The 27,646-nt window shown below is 42.4% G+C and overlaps 1 protein-coding gene across 9 annotated transcripts in view; it reads left to right on the top strand.

Annotated features, from left to right (window-relative positions):
• Nucleotides 1-22,342: 22,342 nt before the first annotated feature.
• Nucleotides 22,343-27,646, top strand: part of HECA (hdc homolog, cell cycle regulator) — a 45,445-nt gene continuing 40,141 nt past the window's right edge. For 2 of the 9 annotated variants that reach the window (XM_036317743.1, XM_036317746.1), the window contains exons 1-2: nt 22,765-22,892; nt 25,157-25,342. Coding sequence is in view for 5 of the 9 variants with exons in the window: in XM_036317746.1 (XP_036173639.1) it covers nt 25,330-25,342 (13 nt within the window). In the remaining 4 variants the exon portion in view is untranslated. Of the gene's footprint in view, nt 22,893-24,061; nt 24,117-25,156; nt 25,343-27,646 lie in introns of those variants that run through there. The other 7 variants (XM_036317737.1, XM_036317750.1, XM_036317736.1 and 4 more) reach the window with 7 other exon arrangements.

Raw genomic sequence — 27,646 nt, forward strand, 5'->3', positions numbered from 1 at the left:
AAGACTGGAGCAGCTGGCATCTCCTGAGTCTTTTTTCATTCATCCTGCTTGAACTTAGCCAGCCCTTTTGACATGATGACTGAATATTTTAGTTCTGGGAAATCACTCTATATTATTTATTTTATTGCACATGTCTTCCTAAACTTGATGTTTATTACTTCTAAAATACCTCTTCTCTACTGAACATATTATCTATGTTGCTTAACTTTTCTATCATTTTCATTAATCTTTTAAATCTATATTTTTAAAAAAATGTCCCCAATCTTATTTTCTTTTCCCTATGTTATCTCTGGTTATTCTGGAATAAGCGTTTGTTTGTTCATTTTGACCTATCCTTTGCATGCCTCAAATGTCTGGTGATCTTTGAAAAACTGTTTATAAATAAGGGACATGGCTCATCGCTTGGAGTATCTGCTTGGGTTTGCTCAGCAATTGTAAATGCCTGTTTCTATAACAGACTGTCCCCTGAATAGATGGATCGATTGCAGGGCTCTATGCACGTTATACCGGCACTTGCCTTCTCTTCACGAATCATAAAGAGCCTTTGGTGGGGCAGGAGGGAGCAGACAGTTGGACTTAGCACAACATCAACTGTCAAATGAAGCAGATTTAATTTAGAGGCCAAGATAGGGTGGGAAGTGTTCAGTGAATTTCTTTCCTGAGTGTGAAAATCTTCCATGTGAGTTGTATGGATTAAAAGCAGGCTTGTTCTATGTTTCTCTTTGGTTAGCAAGACAAAATCACACGTAACTTAGAGAGTTGTAATTCAAGGGGAAAATATGCTAGGGAAGAAGATTATGAAAGGAAGAGAGATACATGTAGAGGAGCCTGGCCTAGATATTTCAGGGTGTTAATTACCATGATGGCTGTCTCATGATTTATTTGGGCTCACTATCTTTTCTTACTCCAAGATTAGAGACAATTAGTTTCTTAAGTAGCATACATGATTGCACTCTTTGTGGATCCAGAGCTACTTAAAAAAATAATTCTTTTCCTCACATCGAATTGGTAAGACTTTCCTTATCCTATGTTAAAATCTTATGTCTACTATAATCTGTGTCTTTGCTCACTCTCTGTATGATACATACACCTCCTAATGTAGACATTAACATAAAAATCTGTCTGAAGTCAGAGCAGAGACAAACACAAAACTTCCTTGGAGGAATGGGATGATCCACACAGGATAAAACCCATTAAAACAAGTTCAAGATATATACAAAGTCACAAAATAAACAGGGAAAAATCTACCATGGGCAAGAGTCAGCAGATACAACAAACAAGAAGATTCATGGCCCCAGGAATTAGAAATGCAAGATGAAAAGTGGATAAAATGATAAAATAAGTCTGAAAAACAAATAATAATGTCTATTTTTTCTGGAGTTAAAAACAAGGTAAAACTAAATACTAGAACATGGTTACATGTGAGATGAAAGAATTTTTTTTAGAGTACTAGTATTCCAAGTCCTCGTACTGTCAAATATGAGGTCCAAGTTATTAATTTAGATTTTGTTAAGTATCCAGGCAAAGTAGTACTATAGAAGGTTGATTCTAGGTCTTGGTGAAAATGAGCACTTTGACAAATAGATTGTGTACCAGTTACACTTTTCTGTGAGGAGCTCTAAGCCTAACAGAGAACATCAGGCAGATATTCAATGAGCGTGGCTACCTGCATCTCCCAAAGGCCTCATGGACATGCCTGAATTGGGCAATCATGTTCTGTCTGTTTAAGGTAAAGCAGTGCTTACCAAGCGTCTTGTACTCCAGTTCTCAAATTTCAAAACAATGTCGCTTTCATGTTTTCAAAAGCTGCCTTTATATAGATAGGTCCTTGAACATCTGGTTCGGGGTATAGAAGTTGTGTAATAATATCTAAGCAATCAATTGTTGCCTGGGTTTCAAAGTTGAAGAGCATTTAGATATAGCAAGCTTGACCAGAACCTACCATAACATGTTAAATTTTAAGAAAAAGTAAAGTAAATACAAATATAGAGTAAGACTTCCAAATTAGTTGAAGAATAAAGGAAATGTAAAAAGCTAAATTCATTCTAAAGAAGGCAGGAAATGAGTGAGACAGACAAACAGACAGACAGACAGACACACACACACACACACACAGAGAGAGAGAGAGAGAGAGAGAGAGAGAGAGAGAGAGAGAGAATATCAGTAGTTTTAAATAAAACTGCCTATAAACAAAACTAAACATATTAAGGCCAAAGTGGATTTATAAGCAATTTCTACTGAATCTTCAAGCAACAAAACAGGTAATTTCCATCTCATACATAATAATCCAGATAACAGTTAAGTAAGGAGAGCTCCCAATTCATGTTATGAGAATAATGTAACCTTGATTCTAAGGACTGAACCAGATGGGAAAAATAATCGGCTAATTTTACATAGAGACACAGGTGTAAATGCAGCTAGAGTGGTTTAAATACATCATTGACTCTTCCAGCAGGGGGAGCCCACTGACAGTGTCCATCCTATGGAAGCTTCCTTACAATGGTTGAGTAGTCGGGCCTGCTGGATCAGGCCCTCCTCTTAGAACCTCACTGAGGTTCTTTAGTCTCTCATAGTATGGAAAGTCATGTTGGTATCAGCTGTGCATAGAATTGTGTTCCCCTCCCCCACGAATATGTTGAAGTCCTAACTCCCCATATTTGTAAATATGACCTTATTTGGAGATGCGGTCTTTGTAGATGATCAAGTTAAGATGAAGTTATTAGTGAGGGCCCTAACCCAAGATGACTGGTATTTTAATTACATGGGTGCAATTTGGACACAGTCACAGTCACAGGGAGAACGCCATGTGAAGAGAGAGGATGGGAGTGATGCATCTCCTCTGAGGCAGGGAGGAGTTCTGGCTGGCACCCAAGCCTTCCCTCCTTACTCCTATGTACCTCAGAGCAGCCAGAGCAGCGATTCTCAACCGCGAGTGTGAAGACGGGATACTCTCTTATCCTCTTATTTCTTGCTTTTAGTAATGATTTTCCACTTTTTAGCTTTTTAGTTTTAAATAATTACAGACCCAAAGGAAGTTGCTTTTCCATTTATTTTGAACATGTCAGTAGACTTGGAGGAGTGTGCATTAGTTTGCTAGGGCTCCCAATACAAAGTACCACAAACTGGGTGGCTTAAAACAGTAGACACTCATTGTCTTGCATTTCTAGAGGTTAGAAGTCTAAGATCAAGGTATCAGCAGGGTTGGTTCCTTTGGAGGGAGAACCTGTTCCATACCTCTCGCCTAGCTCCTAATGGTTTGCTGGCGATCTTTGGCATTTCTGGACTTGCAGATGCATCACTTTTTATAAGAACACAGTCTTACTAGATTACGGCCTGTCCTAATGACTTCATTTTAACTTGATCATCTGCAAAGGCCCTATCCTATATAATAAAAGGGTAATATGCAAATTGACTGGTCACTATGAAGGAGCTCAATGCAGGAGCTGCCCCCTGGTGGTCAATGTGCTCCCACAGGGGGAGCGCTGCTCAGCCACAAGCTGGGCTGATAACTGGCAAGCACAGCAGTGGTGGCAGGAGCCTCTTCCGCCTCCGTGGCAGCACTAAGGAAGTCTGACTGCAGCTACCCCCCACTTCTCCACCCCTCCCCCCCTCCCCACCAGTGGGCCTAAGCTGCAGTTGGACATCCCTCAAGAGCTTCCTGACTGCTAAAGGGTGCAGGCCAGGCTGAGGGGACCTCCTTCCCCAGTGCATGAATGTCGTGCACCAGACCTCTAGTTTCCAAATAAAGTCAAATTCATAAATACTGGGGATTAGGATATATATTTTGGGAGGACACAATTTAACTCATAAAAGAGTATGTGAGCTTAGGTTTATCAACAGTAGATATGGGTTTAAAAGGTAAAAAACGTCAAAGCTAAAGGGTGGAGCTACCACCGTTGACTTTTAATAATAGGATCCCCTGAGCTGCTTCCTAACTCGCTGACATGCATCATAGGCTTTCAGCCCTCACAATGGAACTTTTATTCCCCACTCACCCCCAAAAGTCAGCAAATCAGAGGATTCATATGTCTTACTGGGGAAGCCTCTACACTGTTGGTGTGTTTGGGCTCCCTACACAAGCAGTACTCAAGAGTAATTGCCCACATAGTTTTCTTGAAAAACTAAGCTTATAGCTACAGTGTTAAAAAAATATTAGGTTTATTAAAAAACCTGAATTATCTAGCCTCCCTCCCTCCCCAACCCACATCCAACACAGGCACACACACAGGAGCAAGTGTGCATATACACAGAGCAAGGCTGAGTCTGCTGTGGATGACTTTCCCCAAAGGAGACAGTAAGGCACAGGCTGGCCTGGGTCCCGCAGAGGTGTTCTTGGCTAGCCTGAATGCCTGGAGCGGGGCAGCAGAGAGGATCCAGGCCAAATAGAAAAGAAGCTTCATACACCCTAACATGACCTGCTTCCTCTCCACCCTCATCTACAGAATTCTTCTCTCTTGAATTCCTTCTCTTGACTGTGTGCAGGGTTGGTTTGCTCTTGGTAGTCCCTCATGTAACCTGCTGTTTATTACCTTTACAGCAGTTACTTTTCAATTTTTAATTATAATATTTAACTTGTTTACCTGTTTAGTGGTAAAATTTCCCCAGCTAAACTGAGATAGTGGCTAGCCTGCCTGTTCAGCATCTGGCACATAGTGCAGCCTCAGTGTTTGCTGATGAATGAATGGGCGAATGAATAAATTTGATTGAGGTATAGTGGCATCAAAGACACATTGTGACTGTTTCAATATTTTAAGGTCAAATATTACACTATTCCTACAGACCCTATTAATGAATTCAGCATATCTGATGCCGTATTACCACCTAAAGATGATAAGGATTGTTTAATTCTGTCCTGCCTTGCTACTGTGGATGATGGCTACTGGTAAAGTTGTATTTGATGCTAGGGCTACAGTTGCTAATCTTTTAAAAAAATATTTTTATTGATTTCAGAGAGGAAGAAAGAGGGAGAAAAGAAACATCAGTGATGAGAGAGAATCACTGATTGGCTGCCTCCTGCATGCCCCATACTGGGGATTAAGCCCACGACCTGGGCATGTGCCCTGACTAGGAATTGAACCAGTGACCTCTTGATTCCTGGGTCGATGCTCAACCACTGAACCATACCGCTGGACCAGTTACTAATCTTTAATTGATGATTGCACAGTCCCTAAGAAAGATATTACAGGGAGGCCATGTTTGATTTTCAAGCAAGTCTCATTAAAATTCCACTCTCAATTAATTAGCCAGCGAATAGTTTCTTTTTATGTCTCACAAACTATGCATATTTGACTCAACTCCCTCTAGGAAACAAAAGTGATATTTAAAAAAGGATGAGAAGTATTTTACAAATTTTAAAAAGGAACTAGGTATAAAGTATTACTAGATTGTAAAATTCAGTGGAAATGTTTTATTAACATATAACTTTTTTCCATGGTAATGGGACCGTCATAATCATAGGACCATTAAGAGCTATCCACTGTATTTCTGGATATTGGAAAATTTTATAAGATCTCAAAATTGTCTTTTATTGATGGGGTCAGGGTAACATTTGGTCTGTGAAAATAAGGAGTGGAAGTTGCTAATAAAAGTATTTGTGCTTCCATTCATTGTGCTGCAAGAAAGATTATATGTGCTGGGAAGGGAGAATGAAGAGAATGATTCTTGGGTCGTAATATTTCTAAATCTTGGAGAGCAGAGTCAGGATTAAATGGACACAATGGTAAATACAAAAGTTAATCTGAGTATTTAACGGCTTTCCATTAAGATTATTTTAATTCAATTACAATGAAATGTAATTACTATTTATTGTGTACCTAGAGGAAACAAAGTTTTGTTCATGGGTTTTTGGTATTCTTTAATTGTACTCAGTTAAAAGCTTTGTTCCAGCTCTGAACATAATTTACTCTTACTCTTCCAAGTCCCTGACCTAATCTTGGCTCCTCTATTCTTATAATAAAGTTAGACTCTGTTCTCTTTCAAAAAAGCTTCATCTCCTTTAAAAGCCTTCCCAGACTCAAACCAGTGGGTGACAGTTATGGTATTTATCCCCACAATCTCCTTAACACAAACAGAAATATAGATTCTCAAGAACAGAAAGATATTGAACTGTCTTCTGACCACTTTCCATTCTCCCAACTCCCCACAAACACCCCCGATACACCTCAAATCAGTGGCTCTCAGTCCTGACTGCACCTTAGAATCACCTGGGGAACTTTCAAAAAGTCAAGTTTAAGAAAAACTTTTCATTTAGGAGCTCTCTGCCTGGCTAGTTAAATCATACTCTCTGAGGGTGAGGCACTCGCAGTTTTGTTTTGTTTTTTAAATTTCCAGGTCATTTTAATATTTGTTAAAGGGTGCAGTTCTCTGCCTTGCACATGTCTATATTTAAGTGTATGTTTTTTCCCCCTGGATTTTATGTGTAATTTCACAAAATCATGAGTTTTAAAAATGTCTTAGAGGTCATCTTGTCCAACTTATTTTTGGAAACTCCTGCCCATACAGGGAGAACCATTTGAAAAATTTCAAGATTTATTAGGTTGAAGATGCTTGGAAGATAACTACCTAGGAAGCTAATGCAAGGGTCTTTTTTATTTGGAATAGTAAGAAACTTCTTTCACTGACCTCAGTAAATAAAGAGAAATAACTATTTTGCATTTGAATTGATGTTTCTTAATTTGAATTAAGTTCTAATGATTTTAAAATATCTCAAAGATTCCCAGCATATTCTGGCTTAATTTCACCATTTGGATTTAAAATAAAATGTATCTGGCATGCTCCCTGGGGTTCATTCTCTTCTATTCTTTGAATCATGTGAAGGAAATATAAGCACCATTGTTGTTCAAAAGGAATTTGGCATACTAGGAACCTATGAGAGAACTAACCTATAATGTTTAAAATATATTCTTTTCCAAATTTGTTTAGAGTAAGAAAAAAAAAAGAATTACTTGAAGTGAACAAATCTCTTTTATGAACTTACTAGAGGCCTGGTGCATGAAATTCGTGCACGGGTAGGGTCCTTAGGACTGGCCGGTGATCAGGGCCAATCAGGGCCTTCCAGCTGCTGGCCAGGGCCTTCCTTCATTTCGCGCCACCCTCTGGTGGTCAGCGCACGTCATAAAGAGTGATAGAACTCCCAGTCTCCTGGTTGAACTCCCACGGGGACGCTTTGCATATATAGATGGCTACAAAAACCCGAAGCAGATAGAGGACAGACATGGTGATGTATTCATTACAGATGAGGAAGGAGAGTTAAAAATGCTGTAGCAATGTGAGCCTCAGGCCCTGGGAAGACTAATGGAGTAATGCAGTGACCATGTGTGAGTGTGTGTGTGTGTGTGTTCCTACATGTTCCTAATAGCCTTCTTTCAGTTTAAGCCTGGAGCAAAGCAAATATCAAAGCACTCTTCTATTCTGCCCAGAAGGAGAAGTACCAGATCAGCCTATCAGAGAAAGAAAAACAAGGGAAGATAAGATCTTAACTAGAGTAAGGAGGGCAAACACTTGCTTTTAACCTCAGAATCAGGGGAAGTGGCAGAGTTTCAGAATGTTGTTTGCAAAGTCTGAAGTTCTGTGGGAGGCTGGAGCAATGCAAAATGTTTCCCAAGGCCTCTGATTATAAATGACAATTTCAACATCAAGTTTATTGGGTTAAAAATAAAACAAAGAAATACCATCCTTTAATATTTTCAGGGAAAATTTCTTGGAAATATTATTTCCCCATGTGTCCTACTCCCAAAGCCTTTAACATGTTCTATTTTAGGCTGTGGAGATTACCGAAATTATAACATGAGAAAGTGAATGGTGACAGTTGAGTCTAGTTAGAAAAAGCATCACATTGTACTTAGGGTTACATACCTTTGAGTCTTGACTGTATATGATAACTTTTTAATTGTATCTTGAATATAAGTTAGAATAATGAGTTATATTATTTACTGGATCCAAAAAGCATTGTTGGATATAAAAGTATCTTGTATACTTTTAGTGCTATATCTTGTTTCACTTTCTCTTAATTCCTTACCTTTTTGACCTAGGATGTGTTATTTTAAATATTTTTTTGTTTGTTTCATTAAAGTACAGTTTACATATTACATAAATTTCAAGTGTACAACATAGTGACTACATTTATATACTTTACAGTGTGATCACCACGACGAGTCTAGTAACCACCTCTTCGCATATAAACTTACTATGATATTATTGACTATATTCCATATGTGGTTTATTATATTTCTGTCTTATTTATTTTATAATTGGAAGTTTGTATATCTTAATCCCCTTCATCTTTTTTGCCCATCCTCCCAGCTCCCCTCTCCTCTGGCAACCATTAGTTTGTTCTTTGTGTCTGTATCTGTTTTGTTGTTTGTTTTAGATTCCACCACATAAGTGAAATAATACAGTATTTGTCTTTCTCTGACTTACTTCACTTAGCATAATACCCTCTAGGTCTATCTATGCTGCTGAAAGTGGCAAGATTTTATTCTTTTTTATGGCTGACTAATCATCTTATCTAATAAAAGAGAAACATGGTAATTAGCGTACGACTGCTACCCTTCCCATTGGCTAATCAGGGCAATATGCAAATTAACTGCCAGCCAAGATGGCGTCCGGCAGCTAGGCAGCTTAAAGCGAACATGAGGCTTGCTTGCTTCAGTGACGGAGGACTCCAACGTTCCCTGCCTGCTGCTGCCGGCCTCTGAGCTGCAACTCTAAGCAATCATGTTACAAATATAGAAGCTAAACAAAACCCCAGAAACCTGCTTTAGTCCGCAGGGCTTCAGCTAGCAGGATCGCAACATTGTTTCAAATACAGAAGGTAAACAAAGGCCAGAAACCTGCTTTCAGCAGCGGAGGCCTAAGAGCTGGAGCCAAGCCTCAAAGCTAAAGCTGGCCCAGAATTAAAAAAAAAAAGAAAAAAAGGAGCGGTTGTGAGCTTCAGTCACCCGCCAGCCTGAAAACAGCCCTCAGCCCCTCACCCAGACTGGCCAGGCACCCCAGTGGGGACCCCCACCCTGAAGGGTGTGTGACCAGCTGCAAACAGCCATCATCCCCTCACCCAGACTGGCCAGGCACCCCAGTGGGGACCCCCACCCTGATCCAGGACACCCTTCAGGGCAAACCAGCCGGCCCCACCCATGCACCAGGCCTCTATCCTGTATAGTAAAAGGGTAATATGCCTCCCAGCACCGGGATCAGCGGAGCCGAGAGGCCTCCCGGCACTGGGATAAGTGTGACAGGGGGCAGTGCCCAAACCCCCTGATCGCCCTGCGGCTCTGTGTGTGACAGGGGGCGGGGCCACAACCTCCCTATCCGCCCTGCTCTGTTCGTGACAGAAGAAGGCACCCCAAACCCCTGATCAGCCCTGCTCTGTGCCTGATAGGGGGAGCTCCCCAACCCCCTGATCGCCCTGCGGCTCTGTGTGTGACAGGGTGCGGCGCCCCAACCCCCTGATCGGCCCTGCTCTGTGTGTGACAGGGTAGAGCCATAACCTCCCCATCGGCCCTGCCCTGAATGTGAGAGTGGTGGCGCCCCAACCCCCTGATTGGCCCTGCTCTGTGGGTGATAGAGGGCAGTGCCCCAACCCGCACCCCACGGGCCCTGCTCTGTGTGTGATGGGGTAGAGCCATAACCTCCCCATTGGCCCTGCCCTGAGTGTGACAGTGGCGGCACCCCAACTCCCTGATTGGCCCTGCTCTGTGGGTGATAGAGGGCAGCGCCCAAACCCCCTGATCCGCCCTGCTCTGTGCGTGACAGGGGGCAGCGCCCCAACCCCCTGATTGGCCCTGCTCTGTGCGTGACATGGTACGGAGCCCCAACCCCCCTGATGGGCCCTGCTCTGTGCGTGACAGGGGGCAGCACCCCAACCTCCTGATTGGCCCTGCTCTGTGCATGACAGAGGGTGGTGCCGCAACCTCCCCATCGACCCTGCCTTGAGTGTGACAGGGGGCGGTGCCCCAACCCCCAATTGGCCCTACCCTGAGCGTGACTGAGGGTGGCATCGCAATCTTCCGATCTGCCCTGCTCTGTGCATGACAGGGGGCGGTGCCCCAACTCCCCAATCGGCCCTGCTCTGAGCCCGACCAGGGGCTGCACCTAGGGATTGGGCCTTCCCTCTGCCACCCGGGAGCAGGCCTAAGCCAGCAGGTCGTTATCTCCCGAGGGTCCCAGACTGCGAGAGGGCACAGGCCGGGCTGAGGCACCCCCCTCTCCCCCGAGTACACAAATTTTTGTGCACTGGGCCTCTAGTCCTATATAATAAAAGTCTAATATGCAAATTGACCAAACGGTGGAATGACTGGTCGCTATGACGTGCACTGACCACCAGGGGGTAGACACTCAACGCAGGAGCTGCCCCCTGGTGGTCAGTGCACTCCCACAGGGGGAGTCCTGCTCAGCCAAAAGCCTCTCCCATCTCCACAGCAGCGCTAAGGACATCCCCCAAGGGCTCCTGGACTGCAAGAGGGTGCAGGCTGGGCTGCGGGATACACACCCCCCCCCACCCCAGTGCATGAATTTTGTGCACCGGGCTTCTAGTCCATTATATAGATCTACCACATCTTCCTTATCCATTCATCTATCAATGGATACCTAGCTGTTTTTGTATCTTGGCTATTGTAGATAATGCTGCAATGAACATAGGGGTGTATATATCTTTTCAAATTAGAGTTTTTGTTTTCTTTGAATAAATGCCCAGAAGTGGAATTGCTGGGTCATAAGTTAGTTCTATTTTTCATTTTCTGAGAGACCTCCATACGGTTTCCATAGTGGCCACACCAATTTACAATCCCACCAATAGTGCATGAGGGTGCCCTTTTCTCTACTAGTATATCCTTGCCAACATGTTTTATTTGTTGTCTTTTTTGTAACAGCTATTCTGACAGGTGGGAGTTGATATCCTTTTGTGGTTTTGAGTTGCATTTCCCTGGTGATTAGTGATGTTGAGCATCTTTTAGTTGGCCACCTATATGACTGCCTTAGAAAAATGTCTATTCAGGGCCTCTGCCCATTTTTTTTTACAGGACATTTTATTTTATTATTTTTTTAAAATTTCTTTATTGATTAAGGTATTACATATGTATCCTTATCCCACCATTACTCCCCCTCACCTCCCCCACCCATGCACTCACCCCCCTGTTGTTCGTGTCCATTGGTTAGGCTTATATGCATGCATAGAAGTCCTTTGGTTGATCTCTCCCCCTTACCCCCACCCTCCCCTACCTTCCCTCTGAGGTTTGATGGTCTGATCAATGCTTCTCTGTCTCTGGATCTGTTTTTGTTCATCATTTTATGTTGTTCATTATATTCCATAAATGAGTGAGATCATGTGATATTTATCTTTCTCTGACTGGCTTATTTCACTTAGCATGATGCTCTCCAGTTCCATCCATGCTGTTGCAAATGGTAAGAATTCCTTCTTTGTTACTGCAGTGTAGTATTCCATTGTATAGATGTATCACAGTTTTTTAATCCACTCCTCTGCTGATGGGCACTTAGGCTGTTTCCAAATCTTAGCTATGGTGAATTGTGCTGCTATGAACATAGGGGTGCATATATCCTTTCTGATTGGGGTTTCTAGTTTCTTGGGATATATTCCTAGAAGTGGGATCACTGGGTCAAATTGTTTGCTTTTTTGATGTTAAGTTTATGAGCTCTTTATATATAATTTGCATATTAACTCTTTATTAAATATATCATTTCAACACATGATCCTATCAATTACTATATGCCCATTCAGTAGGTTGCCTTTTTGTTTTGTTGATGGTTTCCTTTGCTGTGCAAGAGCTTTTTAATTTGATGTAGTCCATTTATTATTTTTTCTTTTGCTGCCCTTGCTTAAGGATATATATTAAAGTAATATTGCTAAGACTGATGTCAAAGAGTTTATTGCCTAATTTTCTTCTAGGAATTTCATGGTTTCAGGTCTTACATTTAAGTCTAATCCATTTTGAGAGTTTATTTATTTATATTTTGGTGTATGGTGTAATCAACTGGTCTATCTTCATTTTGTCTGCAACTGGTCTATCATCATTCTGTCCAGTTTTCCCAACATCATTTATTGAATAGACTGTCATTTTCTCATTGTATATTCCTGCCTCCTTTGTTATAAATTAATTGATAACATAAGTGTAGTTTATTTCTGGGCTCTTTATTCTGTTCCATTCATCTGTGTGTATGTTTTTGTGCCCGTACCATACTGTTTTGATTATTACAGCCTTGTAGTATAGTTTGAATTCAGGGAGCATGATACCCCCAATTTTGTTCTTCTTTTTCAAGATTGCTTTGATTATTTGTGGTCTTTTGTGGTTCCATATAAATACTTGGTTTATTTGTTCTAATTCTGTGAAAAATGCCAATCATATTTTGATAGAAATTGCATTGGATATGTTGATCACTTTGGTTAGTATAGACATTTTAACAAAATTAATTTTTCCAATCCATGAGCATGGTATATCCTTCCATTTATTTGTGTCATCTTCAATTTCTTTCTTGAATGTCTTATAGTTTTCAGAGTACAAGTCTTTCACCTCAGTTAAATTTATTCCTAGGTATTTATTCTTTCTGATGCAACTAGAAATGGAATTGTTTTTTTTAATTTCTCTTTCTGATAGTTTGTTATTAGTGTATAGAAACACAACAGATAAACTGCATATTAATTTGGTATCTTGCAACTTTACTGAATTCATTGATCAGTTGTTTCCCCTTGTTCTCCCATAACACTTTTTAAAAAAAAATATATTTTATTGATTTTTTACAGAGAGGAAGGGAGAGAGATAGAGAGTTAGAAACATCGATGAGAGAGAAACATCGATCAGCTGCCTCCTGCACATCTCCTACTGGGGATATGCCCGCAACCAAGGTACATGCCCTTGACCGGAATCGAACCTGGGACCCTTCAGTCCGCAGGCCGACGCTCTATCCACTGAGCCAAACCGGTTTTGGCTCTCCCATAACACTTGATGCATATTTCTATCACTGTATTTACCACAGTACAATGAAATTTTCTGCTTAAGTGAACCTCTGTAAAATTGCTTCCACTGAACTTGACTTTGATGATAAGCCATCAGCCCATACTGAGATGTGTTGTAAGAAATAGCCCCACTCCATTTGCTGTAAGGATATTACTGAGAATGTTTATCAGTATATCACATGGTATTGCATTTTCAGGATCCTTGTGGGTTTGTTTGTTTGGCCTTATATCCGGACTAGTTATATCCTGAGCAACTGGTCTGCTTTTGTCTGCTTTCATCTGATGGAACCTGTGGATTGTATAATTGATCACGTTTTTCCTTGTTCAGAGATTGATTAAAGACTTAGAGTCAAATTCCTGGTGGGTCCTTAGGAAATACATGTAGGCCTCCATTGTATTTATTTTGTGCATTAGCCTACCTCTATTGTATTACCCACTCATTGCTTTCCCTTTGCCTTATCTTTCTCACATGCTTCTAATAAACTTTATTTTATGATTATTATTATTTTTAAATATATTTTTATTGATTTCAGAGAGGAAGGGAGAGGGAGAGAGAGAGAGAGAGAGAGAAACATCAGTGATGAGAGAGAACCATTGATTGGCTGCCTCCTGCATGCTCCCTGCTGGGGATTGAGCCCTGTAAACCAGGAATGTGCCCTCAACCAGAATCAAACCCGGAACCCTTCAGTCCACAGGCCTACGCTCTATCCACTGAGCAAAACCAGCTAGGGCTATCATATCATTTTTTAAAAGTCTAGTAACTTGCAATAATTTCTTATATCCACACAAATCAACTTAGTACTCTTGGGCAAAGCACTGCTTCTCATTATCTCCCCATCCTGGCTCCCACCATGGACACCAGAGTGCGCTCTGTTGCAATCTTAGCATCCCCTGTGGGCGCCTGGTTGTGACTGTCTCTTTAAGGTACCTGTATTTGCATGCAACAGGAAGTAGGGTGTGGTTTGTTCCTGGAGGAGAAGAAAGTTGAGTGCAGAAAACAGTTTACCCTTGACCTAGAACTAGCGTTACTTTTAGAAAAACAAATATTGTTTACAGTTAAAAGGAGGAAAGTTAAATAGCAATAGTGACTATAGACTTTAAATACTTCTAATAACGATAATAGCTACTATTTATTGAGAGCTAGCTATGTAGTAAGCACGACACACACATCACCTATCTTAATTCTGAGTCACCATTCCTATCCTTATTTCACAAATATGTTGCACAAAAAAAAGGTCACACAGCTAGCAAGCCAAGACGGAAACCCAGGAAGTTTGGCTGCATGCAGACTCCTAACCACAAAACTATAATAACCAAACCTAAATCCAGTGTCCACCCTGAAACTTAAGAAACAGCTGATCTAGGAAATAAGAATGTTTTTGGCTTATGTGCTAGAAGAAATTCCCTCTATCTTCAAGAAAAACATTTTTTTCTGAAGCACGCTCTTTCATGAGCCAAAACCTGGCACAGGTAGACTGTCCCCTCATCACCCCTGCTTTCACTTTTGCTTAGCTCCTTCAGTTATTGTTCAGATGTTTCATTTCACAAATAAAACCCACAGTTTAGTGAGGGCAATGTTCTATCCCCAGTCAGAAAGTTTGCCTCAGTACTAAAATGTGAGAGGGTTGTGGGTGTTATGGGATTACTTAAGCGTGGAGTCCATGCTGTGATCCACTGTGGGAGCCTTTTAACTAAACCCAATTTGACAATTTTAATGGTGCAAAAAATAACACAAGACCTAAGGACAGTAGAATTAACATCTTGCCAATTTAAAAGAGAAGCTTGCAATAGCAATGTGACCACAATACACAAGTAGAGAACCTTACTAGGTGGTCAACTGAACATAGGGAACACCCATGCCCCGAATTCAGATATTAAAAAAAATTGTGTACAAGGGATATGGCCTCAGTGGGCTATTGCAGTGTAACCAAGTCCTATAGGCTCATGGAGCCAAACTGTGCATGCCCCTTTTCAGCCTTGAGTCCAGTGGCTTATGTGGGGGCCTAAAATTGACTATGGTAAGGGTAGTTATACCATGGGCAAGTGTAAACACTACAAATCAGGGCTCCCTCCCTTGCCCCGTGGTTTAACAATAGCATGCCATTGAAACTACCCCAACAGATGCTTAAAACAGCAGCTATGTATTATTTCTCACAATTCTGTGCACTGACTGGGCTCATTTGGACAATCTGCTCCATATGGTGAAACTGTGGTAACTCATCTGGCTGCATTCAGCTAGGATAGGATTTTTCAACCTTGACACTACATTTGCTTCTGGATAATATAAAGGATATCCCCTAAAATGTATACCCACACTTTGAGTCATTAGAAAGGCAGTGTTTATTAAAATACATTTCATTTTCAAAATTGAGCTATTATCTGTTAAAGTGTGTATACATTTTTGGGGACACCCTGTATTGTTGGGGAAGCTGTCCTGTGCATTGTATGATTTTAGCAACATCCCTGACCTCAACTTGCTAGTAGTGGCAACCAAAAATGTCCCCAAGGGGCAAAACTGCCCAGGCTGAGAAACACGGAGCTAAGAGGTTGGCTGAGACTAGAACATCAGAGATGGCTTCTCATCTTCCAGATGTTTGTAGTCCTTTGTTAAAAATATTTTATTCTGTAAAAAAAACTGTACATACTTATGATGTACAAATGCAAATGTCTTGATACATGTATACATTGTGAAATGACACTTCTTAAAGACAGTAAGACAGATTTTATTTAGGAAACTACTATAAAGAGGTTCGTAATAGGGGAGAAAGATCAGGCTCAACTCTAAATACAACAAGGAAAAGTGGGAATTTATAGCCAGGGAGCAGGGTAGGGGTCATTGGATGGAAATTTACTAAGAGGAATCATCAGGAGTAGAGAGATTTTGGTTAAACTGACTTGACAGGATTCTTGCTGAAAGCAGAGCAGGGTGGGAAGGTATCAAGAACGATCTGATGCCAAGAGTGTGTATTTTCGATAAACTGACTTAGAATTCTTGCTAAAATTGGATTAAGCAGGCCAAGGACCGAGCCCAAGGTGAGGACCACATCAAAAAGAGGACTCAGCCTGGCCAGCATGGCTCAGTGGTTGAGTGTTGACCTGTGAACCAGGAGGTCACCGTTTGATTCCCTGTCAGGGCACAGGCCTGGGTTGCAGGCTCAATCCCCAGTGTGGGCATGCAGGAGGCAGCCGATCAATGATTCTCTCTCATCACTGATGTTTCTATCTCTCTCTCCCTCTCCTTTTCTTCCTGAAATCAATAAAATATATTTTTAAAAAAGAGGACTCAGAAGAGCCTCACTCACGTTTGATCAAGAAGAGAGTCTCTGTCACCTTCTCCATATGGCCTCTAATCGTTCCATAGTCTAATTCATAGTCCTTCAAGCATGGTGGCTGGCTTTAAGAGAGTAAGAGCAAAAGCTAGGATGGCAACTGGAGCAATGTCCCTTTTGCTGCACTTCTGATTGATCAAAGCAAATCACAAAGCCAGGTCAGATTCAAGGGGAGGGGAAAACCACATGTCTTAAAGACAGCAGTAGCAAGTTTGTGGCCATCTTTAATCTATGCAGTACCATATTTGCATACAAGGACTCAAGATCAATATTTTGCAGAAGAAAAGAAAATCTTGAGAGAGAATTCTATTCACAATCAATCAAAATTATCTCCAGAAACTGACATAACAGTCCTTATTACCGGACTTAAAGGTGAAACTGATATTTATGTGATGTAAAGAAAAGAACCACATCATGTTGAAAGGGTACAAGGCAATATATTTCTAGATTCTATAGTATTTATTATAACAAAGGTTCTAAAGGAGAGATGGAAATTGCTTCTAGTTATAATATTGGTAAAGTGTCTTCACATTTAAAAAAAGTAGTCTTCAATAGGTTGTTGACACTAATTTTTGTTCTTCAACGGAACAATGATAGCATAATTGATGTTTCCACAACTGGAAGCAGTGTTGTGACTGTTCAACTGTTTTACATTATTTAGAATTAGAATTTAATGTATTTATATCATTATAACAATTGGAGTTTATAGAGTTTTAAAGATATTTCCCAATGCATTTGCTTTCTTCCTTTTTAATATATATATTTTATCAATTTCAAAGAGGAAGGGAGAGAAACATCAGTGATGAGAGAGAATCATTGATCAGTTGCCTCCTGCGTGCCCCGCCCCTGGGGATTGAGCCCACAACCAGGGTGTGTGCCCTGACAGGGAATCTAACTGCGATCTCCAGGTTCATAGGTTGATAGTCAACCACTGAATCACACTGGGCAGGCCCCAAAGCATTTTCTAAAGAACTGGTTGTTTGCAAGAGGGGTCCACTGTCTGCCTTTCACTTGAGTTTTCACCATTGCATCAACTCACTTGAATGTTAATGTTAAAAGGAGGTATTTTTTTTTTTTTTTTTGCATTAAGGCACTATCTCCACCCCCTCCCCAATATTTAGCAGAACTCTAGTTTCAAAGATGTTAATTGATTTACATGTAAAGGAATTCACAGGTTGTATATACTTGGGAAATTCTAAGTTGGGAGTAAGCAGGTTTCTTTATTGCTGAACTTCTTAGGATCTTTACTATATTAATGTAAATTATGACTCATAAAAAATATAGTGTTTTCTAGACTAATTTAACCACAGAAATAGAGGCATGTCTTATATAACAAGTGTTCCTCAGGATACTCTTGGTAGAAATTGTTCTAAGTGGAAATAAAGGCGGAGGAGGAATCTTGAGAGAGAATTCTATTCAAGATCAATCAAAATTAACTCCAGAAATGTGGAGAGTGGCTACAGCGTTTGGACAGGTTCAAGCCTCGGATTGATGAGAGGGCACAGTTCTCTTGTGGCAAAGCCATATACAAGTCCCAGCTTGGAGAGCAAAGCCCATCCAGAACAATTATAGCCAAAGGCTATGGTTGTAAGCTTGACTTTATGGTCCGACCCTGCAATCCTAGGTAGCGGAGGGATGTGGGCTCCAGTCCTAGGTAGCGGAGGGATGTGGGCTCCAGGAGGTGCAGCAAGAACTGCCAAAACAAAGCTTGATAGAGTTCTCAGGTGCACATAATTAAGTAGATTTAAAACTCTCAAAAACATTGTAAACATCTTAACCACTCCCTTGTTTTGCTGTGTGTGATCTGACTATAAAATAAAGACTTGGCTTACAGGCTGTGTTACTGTTTCCTCATCCAGGCGCAGTGATCCACCTGGTCCCAACTATATTCTCCTGTCTGTTTTCTTTAAACCTTCACCACTCCGCCTCAAGTTCACCACTGGCCGTGCTGGACACGGTTCACAGAAACAGGCATAGCAGTACTCTTAGCACTTAAAAAAAGGTGTCCTTGAAGCAGGTCCTTGGATCCAATTATATTTTATACTGTTGTGTTGGTTCTAAATGCCAATAGTTGTGTTTTTTTTTTTGTTTGTTTGTTTTAATATTGAGGACTGAAACAATTTAAATACAAATAATTTTGCTAAAGTTATTTTAAATTCATGTAATTTAATCACCCAACATCACCAAAAATTTAGTTAAAACAATGTAGAAAACATTGCTGTAGGCAGGTGGTGAGCATGTGCAACGTGAAGTAAAATCGAGAGTACTGAGTGGAATGAATGCAGGGAAGGAAGTCTTTCTTGAAAAAGATTATACTTGATCTGATTCTTAAAAGAAACATCCTGTTAGATTATTGGGTCCAGACAGTGTTGTTGGGGAATGAGACAACAGTGTGAGCAAAGAAGACACCGAGGTTGGAGAAAGCAGCAAGTTCAGGGGTCACTGAAGACAGAATTCAGATGTTTTAAATGACTTCTTTTGTAGATTATGGAAATAATGTAAAAGTCAAACTAAAGCCCTGAAAAAAAAGTTCCTAAGGGAAGATATTTGAGAAAAATATTAATATTGATTATTGGGAATAGTCAAATGGCAGAGCAGATCTGTGGCATTTAATAAACCATATTATTTTTGCATAAGTATTCCACTTTTGTCAAAGTTATTTATAATCACAATTATCACTATTTTTCAAAGTAAACTTGTGGGCACAGGAGAGGCTATTTCCAGAAAAAAAAAAACCTGTACATAGAGATAACATACATTCCTCAAGCTATATTTACCTGAAGTGACTTTGGCAGATCAGGCTAACTGTGGCTCAAATGACTAGTTGACCCCCCAAGAGTTTAGAGACAGGCACACATGTCAAGCAAAAAAAATGAACAGAACAAGAATACTGGAACAATGGCCACTTATTCTGACCCATCCCTGAGGATTAGCTTGTCTCCTTTCTCAAGGGTATAAATTATTTAACTTTGATGACCTATTTGTAGCTGTGTTTTATTTAATTTTGCAAAGACCCGTCTTATGGAGTGGGTGACGAAGTCTGGGGGAAGGAAACCTTGGGTAGAGGTACAATTATTTTGAAGTTCATTTCAGAGCACACCAGTTGACCAGGGATATCACAGAAAGAGAAGCCAAGTGTGGATACATAGACTATAGTGATGCCCTTGGATTCCTACAGCTCATCACATTTTCCTCTGGAAGCATCTGAGGGGAGGGCTTTCTGTCATCATTTTCCATCTTTCTCTTTAGGTAGGTTCTCTCTGTCTCTCTGTCTCTCTGTCTCTCTGTCTCTCTGTCTCTCTCTCTCTCTTTCTCTCTCCTTTAGAAATGGGGGAGGGGCAGAAAGGAGGAAGGTAAAAGGGTTAAACAGCAGGCTTCCTATGAAATTCCACATGGTGTATGAAAATAGGAAGTGGAATCCTTTAACACCACCTAAATCTTGTTTTTAACATCTTGATTTTAGTACTTTTTTTTTTTTGTAACAATAAATCGGAACTTTTGACTAAGGCTAAAAATAGAATACACGGTTGAGTATGGAAGATGTGACCCAGCTTCTCCTTCTCCTTTTCATTTTGTTTCAGTTTGAATGAGAAGGGGATGGCTCACACAAGGAACAAGAACAGCAACTGGCTGTCTGTCTGTGAGCTTTGAGCCAATTATGATATTTTTGTGGGAAAGTTTCCAATTCGTAAGTCTCAGTTATGTAGAGGTGGGAGGCAGCTGGTGTGAATGTCTGTTTACAGGGTACATGCACAATTACTCTGATCCAATATGGCATGAACAGCAATGTGCTTATTCAAGAAAATGATTACCTCAATTTTCTTTTTTTAAAAAATCTTTTATTGATTTTTTACAGAGAGGAAGGGAGAGGTATAGAGAGCTAGAAACATCCATCAGCTGCCTCCTGCACACCCCCCACTGGGGATGTGCCCTCAACCAAGGTATATGCCCTTGACCGGAATTGAACCTGGGACCCTTCAGTCTGCAGGCTGACGCTCTATTCACTGAGCCAAACCGGTTAAGGCTATCTCAATTTTCTTAACCTAAGCTTCTTCATCCTCATCACTTAAAAAAAGACACGTAAAACAAAAGAAGAAAGGCTAAAGCCAAAGTCATCAAAAGATTTTAAGATCTCTCAGCTACCTCTAGTGAGGGATAGAAGTAATGAAAGTAAGCTAAGTCTGAACTCATTATCTTTTTCCACAGTTCCTACTCATACTGCCCCCCCCCAAGTCTCCATTTAATGAACAACCATCATCATTTCCTCCAGTTTTTAGAATTTCTTGACTTCACTCTCTCCTTCATCTTTCATATTCAGTGGCTACCAAATTCTGCCGCATCTACCTTCAAAGCATTGTCCATTTATTTATTGATGTATTTGTTGTCATTTATTAAATACCTACTGTGTACCATGTGTGCTGTGCTAGGTACTAAGGATACAAGGGCAACTGAGACAGACAGTTTCTGCCATCACCAAACTTAGAGTCTAGTGCAGCAGTTCTCAACCTGTGGGTCGCGACCCCTTTGGCGGTCGAATGACCCTTTCACAGGGGTCGCCTAAGACCATCCTGCATATCAGATATTTACATTACGATTCATAACAGTAGCAACATTACAGTTATGAAGTAGCAACAAAAATAATGTTATGGTTGGGTCACATCATGAGGAACTGTATTTAAAGGGCCAGAAGGTTGAGAACCACTGGCTTAGAGGATGTCAGGTGGGGAAAAATAGACTTGAAAATATAGGCACAGAATATCCAACCAGCAATTGCTCCTGAGCATCCATCCAGCACTCCTCCCTGCAGCTCCAGGCTCTGCTATGGACTCTGCAATGAATGCCTAGAGTTCCCTATTAGAATCCCTGCTTAGGTGAGCATGGGTACTCTTCCCTGTACTTCCCTGCCTGGCTCTATATGCTTTGGAACACAGTCACAGAGCCTTTACTGAAGAGCTGGGTTAATTACAGATCGCACTATAGGAGGGGAAAACTGTAAACTGTCAGCTAACATAGCTTTTCCTCCACGGTTCATGGGGAAAAAACCTAATGTATACATTCAATAAATATATGCTAGCTGTTCCATGAGGTGCTCAAGACAGAAAAAATCGTCTACACTATGGAGCTTTCATTTGAGTGAGAAGGAGATAGAAAATAAGTAAACATATAAAATGACAGAATAATTAGAGATGGATGAAGGAAATAAAGAAGGTGATACTTCTGCTAGCTCTTCTCAGAAGGCTCCTCAGTTATGTCACTCTGAAGGAAGTGACATGTTGGAGTTGGGACGCAGGGGGATGGGGAGGAGCTGATATGCAAAAAGCTAGAAAAGAGTTGCATAAAAAGACCATGTGCAAGTCTTCCCAAGGGTCTCCTGCCCTTAGGTCAGTGCCTCTCATCACAGGTGTCACCGTCTAATCTCTGCCTGCTCACAACGTGGCCATCTATCTTTCAGGACAACTCAGTCCTATCCGCAGGCTTAGTTGGGTATCCTACCCCAAGCAGGGCCTGCTTCTAGGTATCAGGCAACATGTAACTACATGTCCTTGGGTGGTGAGTCCTGTTTGAATGACTATCACCACTAGTCTGTGATGGCGTCAGGGACCCTGCAGTTCACTCCCGTTGTCTAGAAATTCAACCCTATTTCTGCAAATATTGAATCTGAGGCTGTCCCTGAATGGCAACGCTTTTTAATGGATTATTAATCCAAAATCTGAAATCCTTTGTTTTCCGTTCCTGTTCTTCCCACCCGCCTATTTTTCCGAACCATCGTGTGCTAAGCTTCCATCACATGAAAGTCAGGAGGCCACCGAATACCTTCAGATGCCATCAGCCTGGCGATCCGGGCCATTTCTGGAAGGGCGGCTCCCGGGAGCTGCTGAGGCCGGGACTGAGAGCGCCAGGGTGACGTCACTCGAGGGTGGCCGACTCTGAGCGGGGCGTGATGTCACGCGGGCGGGCCGGTCCGCCGTGAGGTCACCTGCTGGGCGCGGCCAGGCCGAGTCCCCAGTGACGTCACGGGCGGGGCGGGGCCAGAGCGTGTCAGCGAAGCCGAATCAAAACAAGCCGGAGACCCGCCTTTTCCCTCCTGCCCCCGAGCGTCTCGCTCGCGCCCCGAACCCGCGGCGCCCGCGCGGCTGCGAGTCTTGGTGCCGCGCGCCGGCGGGATGGCGCGGCGCGGGCCGCACGGTTAGACGGGTGCGGGAGGAGCCGCCGGCCCGCGCCCTCCATTCTCTCCGTCCCGGAGCCGGCAGCGCTCAGGGTCCCGAGCGGCCGCGCCGCGCCTCGGGGAGTCGCCTTCGCTGGCACCGGGCACCTGGACGCTCCCGAGATGCCCAACCCCAAAAACAGTAAAGGCGGACGCAAAAACAAACGCGCCAACAGCAGCGGGGACGAGCAGGAAAATGGAGCCGGAGCCCTGGCAGCGGCGGGCGCGGCGGGCGCGGCGGCCGGGGGGGCCCTGGCGGCGGCGGGCTGCGGAGCGGCGGCGGCGGGCGCGGCGGGCACCGGAGGCGCGGCGGGCACCGGAGGCGCGGGGACGGGCGCCGCCAACGCCGCCGCCGCCGCCGCGGGAGCTGCAGCCGCGGGCGACTGTAAGAACGGTAAGACGGGGCGACGGGGCGGGCGCCAACTTCCTCCCCGACGGGGACGGCGCGGTGGCGGGGCCGCGGGTGGCGCGGGCGATGCGGGGACAATGCGAGAGTCAGGAAGTGCGCACCCCGCCCCTCCGCCCCGCCGCGGCTGCCCCGGCCCGGACCCCACGCCTGTCGGCGGCGACGGATCTGCGGCCCCGGCTCGCCGGCCGCCTGCGCCCCGGACGACGTGGGGCGCCCGGGTGCCCGTCTGCGGCCACGCTACCCTCCGGCCCTGCTCGTGGTGCCCGCGCTGGTAAAGCCTCGTGTGTGCGCCCGGGCCGGGGGGGGGGGGGGGGGCGGGGGGTAGAGCTGCCCAAGTTGAGAAGAATGATCCGATTGAAAACTTAGGCACCAGTTCATTCTTCCCAGCGCACCCCTCACCCCCCGCCCGAGGGAAGAGCCTGAAAGCCCAGCAAATCCGGGCTGGCTGAGTCCATGGCCACAGGTGAAGCGGCCACAGAGACATTTTTACTGTAGGGCGTGTGTGTGTGTGTGTGTGTGTGTCGCTCTTTAATCCTGTTCTCGCTTGAGGAAGGAAGAGAATCTGAACTTGACTTCCGTTCTCAGCCCGGAGTTAAAAAAAAAAATCCACTATTCAATTCTGCTTCACGTTTTTAGAAGGAAGCCTGATACTCCTAGGTAGTGCCCGAGTGCACCCTTGGAGGGGCACACACAGAACAGCGAAGATGTGACAGGGTTGCTGATGTCATGACAGGGACTAGGCTTTGCTGGAGGGTGCGAGCACTTCACTTACTTGGACAGTTCCTTTGCATGCCTGTTGTGGTCAGCCAGATTTTCCGGGAAGGGAATACAGGTAGCTTGTAATGGAAGAAGATTAAGATCTTTATTTCTGGCTTTTACCTTAGAGCTTTCAGCTCTTGAATCCATTCTTTATGTACACCAGTCGCTTTTTAAAACGGGGCACCTGCACTTAGAAGAAACCCACAGTGAAGTGTTGCGGGTTAGAAACAGAACAGTAGGCCTCACTGGCTGTGCTTCTGCAATATGGGCATAGGGAGTTTCCCAAATGTACCGCATATGTGAATGTTTAGGTACTACAGCGTTTGGCCAGACTGTCTTCTCCGTGTCCTGTTGTTTTCCTGGCTCTAAACTTCATTTTGGTTTTGATGTAACAGGGGGAGGAAGACAGACTCCTGGCTCAGCCATTTAGAACTTTGTCATCTTGGGAAGGTCAGTCTTTCTGAACCTCAATTTCCTTGCCTGTAAAATTTAAAAAGAGAGAGAGAGAGAGAAATATACTGATTATATTGTCCCCCTCAGAGGCTTATTGTGAGGCTCAAAGTGTCCTTTCTCCACCCCACCCCTAGTTCTGGTCATTTTAAAGGCTTGTTATTTTGATTAGAGCTTTAGTAAAGTTCCTCAAGAAAAGTGATAAACAATGATCGCAGTCATTCATTCATTCATTCATTCATTCAAAAAATAGTAAGCCCTTGCAGTTACAAGTACCATGTTAAGTATTAAAGGGGGTAGTGGTAATCAAGGGAGAGGGCATGGTCCTCATGGAGCTTGTATTCCTATTCTGGGGGTGGTTGTGGCTTGCCCTACTGTTTTTGTCTTTTTGGAAGCTTCAAATTAGCTATTTCCTTTTCTTTTTTGTCCAAAAGATTAGACCACTTTGTGGTGGTGTGGGGAAATTTTGTTTTTAGGCTGGTGGTATCTCCTCATTTGTAAACAATGTCCCTATTAACTCTCCTCTGAAATGGCAGAAGCAGGTATATTTAGCAGTTCTGTATATATCTATGTGAAGTTACGTATTTCTGATTTGGAACTTGTTTTATTAATTGAGTAGGGAGAAAAGGGAAGAAATGGGCTAAACATTGCCACAGTCAGGGTTAGAGAAGCTACAAACTTAACTTGTATTAGAGCTGTAAGCTGAAATTTATGATCCCAAAGTCTTGGTGCTGACATGGTGTGAGATCTCAGTGAATGATCCACCTTCATTCGAAGAACTCTTACTGCAGTTGATAATAACTGAACTTGGATGCTGAGACCTCCTTCCTAAATAAGGAAATTGCAGATGCTTTTCATTTTACCATTTAAAGCTGTGCATTATACGTAGGGGTGGGAGAAGTAGCATTGTGGATTTTTAAAGGAAGGGGCAAAAGGTATGTGCCAACTCTCAAAATCAACTGATAAGGCCCAATTATTTTGATTTTTAAAATTATATTAATGGGACTATTTTTTAAAAGATATATTTTTATTGATTTCAGAGAGGAAGGAAGAGAGCAAGAATCATTGATCGGCTGCCTCCTGCATGCTCCCCTACTGGGGATCAAGCTGGCAACCTGGGCCTGTGCACTGACCAGGAATTGGACCATGACCTCCTGGTTCATAGGTTGATGCTCAACCACTGAACAATACCAGCCGGGCTAATGGGACTATTATGGAATTTCTAAGTATATTTCAAAATTTTTTACTTAACTGTGATTGATATTAGATTTTGTGGTTATGAATATTACAAATCAAACAATTCTTCCAAGGATGTAGTAAATCTACATTCTATTAAACTTTAGAAGGTTTGTTCTCACTGTTTGAGTCAGTTGTGATCTGCATTGCAAGCATACAAACTTATTGATTTCACTAGAAGTTAATATTTATTTGTAGTTGCTTAGAGTTTATAGAATGGTTTCATGTCTTCTTGGGCGGTATGGCCGCCAGGGCAGGGTAATATTAGTTATTAGATACTCACTGTTTGTCAGTAGGTATAAATAACTACTTATCCTAGAAAAGCAGATTATTAGCTAGGGAAAGCTTAGGGAAGTTTGGTCTGGTTGTAGTTGAAGAAGTTGAACCAATTTTCCATCTTGGATAAGTTGAATATTAATAGTAAGGATTTTATATCCCAATAAGAAATTTATTAATACATTTGTATATTTATTTATTTTAATCCTCACGGGAGGATATGTTTTCATTGATTTCAGAGGGAGAAAAAGAGAGAGAGAGAGAGAACATCAATATGAGAGAGAAACATCAGTTGCCTTCCATATGCACCCCAACTGGGGATAGAGCCCACAACCTGGGTATGTGCCCAAACAGGAAATTGAACCCACAACCCTTTGGTGTACTGGGCAACACTTCAACCAACTGAGCCACATAGGCCAGGGCTGTGAGTACATTTTTAGGTACCGTTTGTTTATGTTTATGAAGCTTTGGCAGGGATTACAGTAAAAGCACTCTCCTCCTCCCACATAGTAAACTTCTGTCTGCACATACTCTGATTGCAGGTGGACAGGATTTGCCAGTCATCATTTTTAGGATGTAGTAATCACACAGTTGATTATGACTATGCAGTTTCATTCTGGAATTCTGGTTCCATTAGACCTCCATTTTTTTGCTTCAGGCCTAAAAATATATGAACCCTTGATCATAGTATCCCATTTTCAGTGGGCCTGGATCCCAAATCCTTTTGGAAGTTTCTGTTTTCTGAATGGCCATGGTTTATCACTCACTCCAGCCTACCACCATAACCCCTGGCCTGCTGAGTCTACCTCAACTCATTTAACAACTCTTTCTAGGAAATGGAATTAGTTTATAATATAGTGATTGGCTTTGCATTGGGTAGACCTAGATTCACATCCTGGCTCCTCAAATTACTTCCCACGTGGTCTAGAATAAGTCATTTGACTTCTGTGAGCCTCAGTTTCTGCATATTTAAGCTGGGGTTATAGTGCCTACCCATACTTATCCAGTAAGATATCTCTATTTACCTATTATGTATGTAATACATATTACATACTTATATGTAAGTATGTATGTCTATAAACAGTGTCTGAGTTATAAAATGAGCTTACTAAATGTTAGCTGTTTGTCTTAGGTCCTGGAAATAGTCTCTGAGATGGAGATTGACATGTAGTTTACGGTGGCTGCTCTTGGCATCATTACTAGTGGCGGCGTGAGGGGAGCAGGACAGGGGGAGGAGTTGAACTGTGATGCAGTGATAATGGAGCTCTGGAGCTGGGATGGCCCTGCAGAGTTATCTAACCTGGAGGCTTGGGGGCAGGGCCTTTAAACCTTCCCTCCCCTACTGACTGCTTATTCGGACCTGGGCCGCCCCAGGGAAGAGGGTCTGACCGGAAGGTCTCTTAGCTGGAGAGCCTCTGTGGAGAGGGACTGAATTGAGAGCCTTTGGTTCCAAGTGAAGGAGAGCCTCTCTTACTCCCCTAGCATTATGGGTTCCTCACTTAGCGCCATTCACCTGAAACACAGGTGTAGGCTTCATGGGCCAGGTTGGGAGTTACCAATCATCATAACATTGTTTTGATGGGAATATGTGTTCTGAATTCCATATGTCTGTTTACAAATAGCTTTTTAGAGCACCACCTGTTCCTTATAGACTATATATATATATATATATATATATATATATATATATATATATAGGCCGACTTAGGCTTATATCTATTGAAAGGAAAATGAAGAGTGCTTGCTGATTATTTTCTAATCAAGGAATATTTATTGAGGGTGTAAAGTATATAGACCAACATTGCGGTCTTGGAAGACATTTTCTTGTCTTATCTAGAAATTACTTTTGTTGGATCTTGAAAATATCTGCTACTTTTGAGCTTGTCTTTGAAATCCATCTTTGTAATGGGCATTGGTAGAAAATATTGCCTAATTCATCAAAGATTCATCTTGTGCACTTTGTTTATTATAGTAAGAACTATTCTGTGCTCTGCTAATGGTGTTTTATTCACAGCCCT

The sequence above is a fragment of the Myotis myotis genome, unplaced genomic scaffold, assembly GCF_014108235.1.
Source record: "Myotis myotis isolate mMyoMyo1 unplaced genomic scaffold, mMyoMyo1.p scaffold_m19_p_7, whole genome shotgun sequence".
Taxonomy (NCBI): Eukaryota; Metazoa; Chordata; class Mammalia; order Chiroptera; family Vespertilionidae; genus Myotis; species Myotis myotis.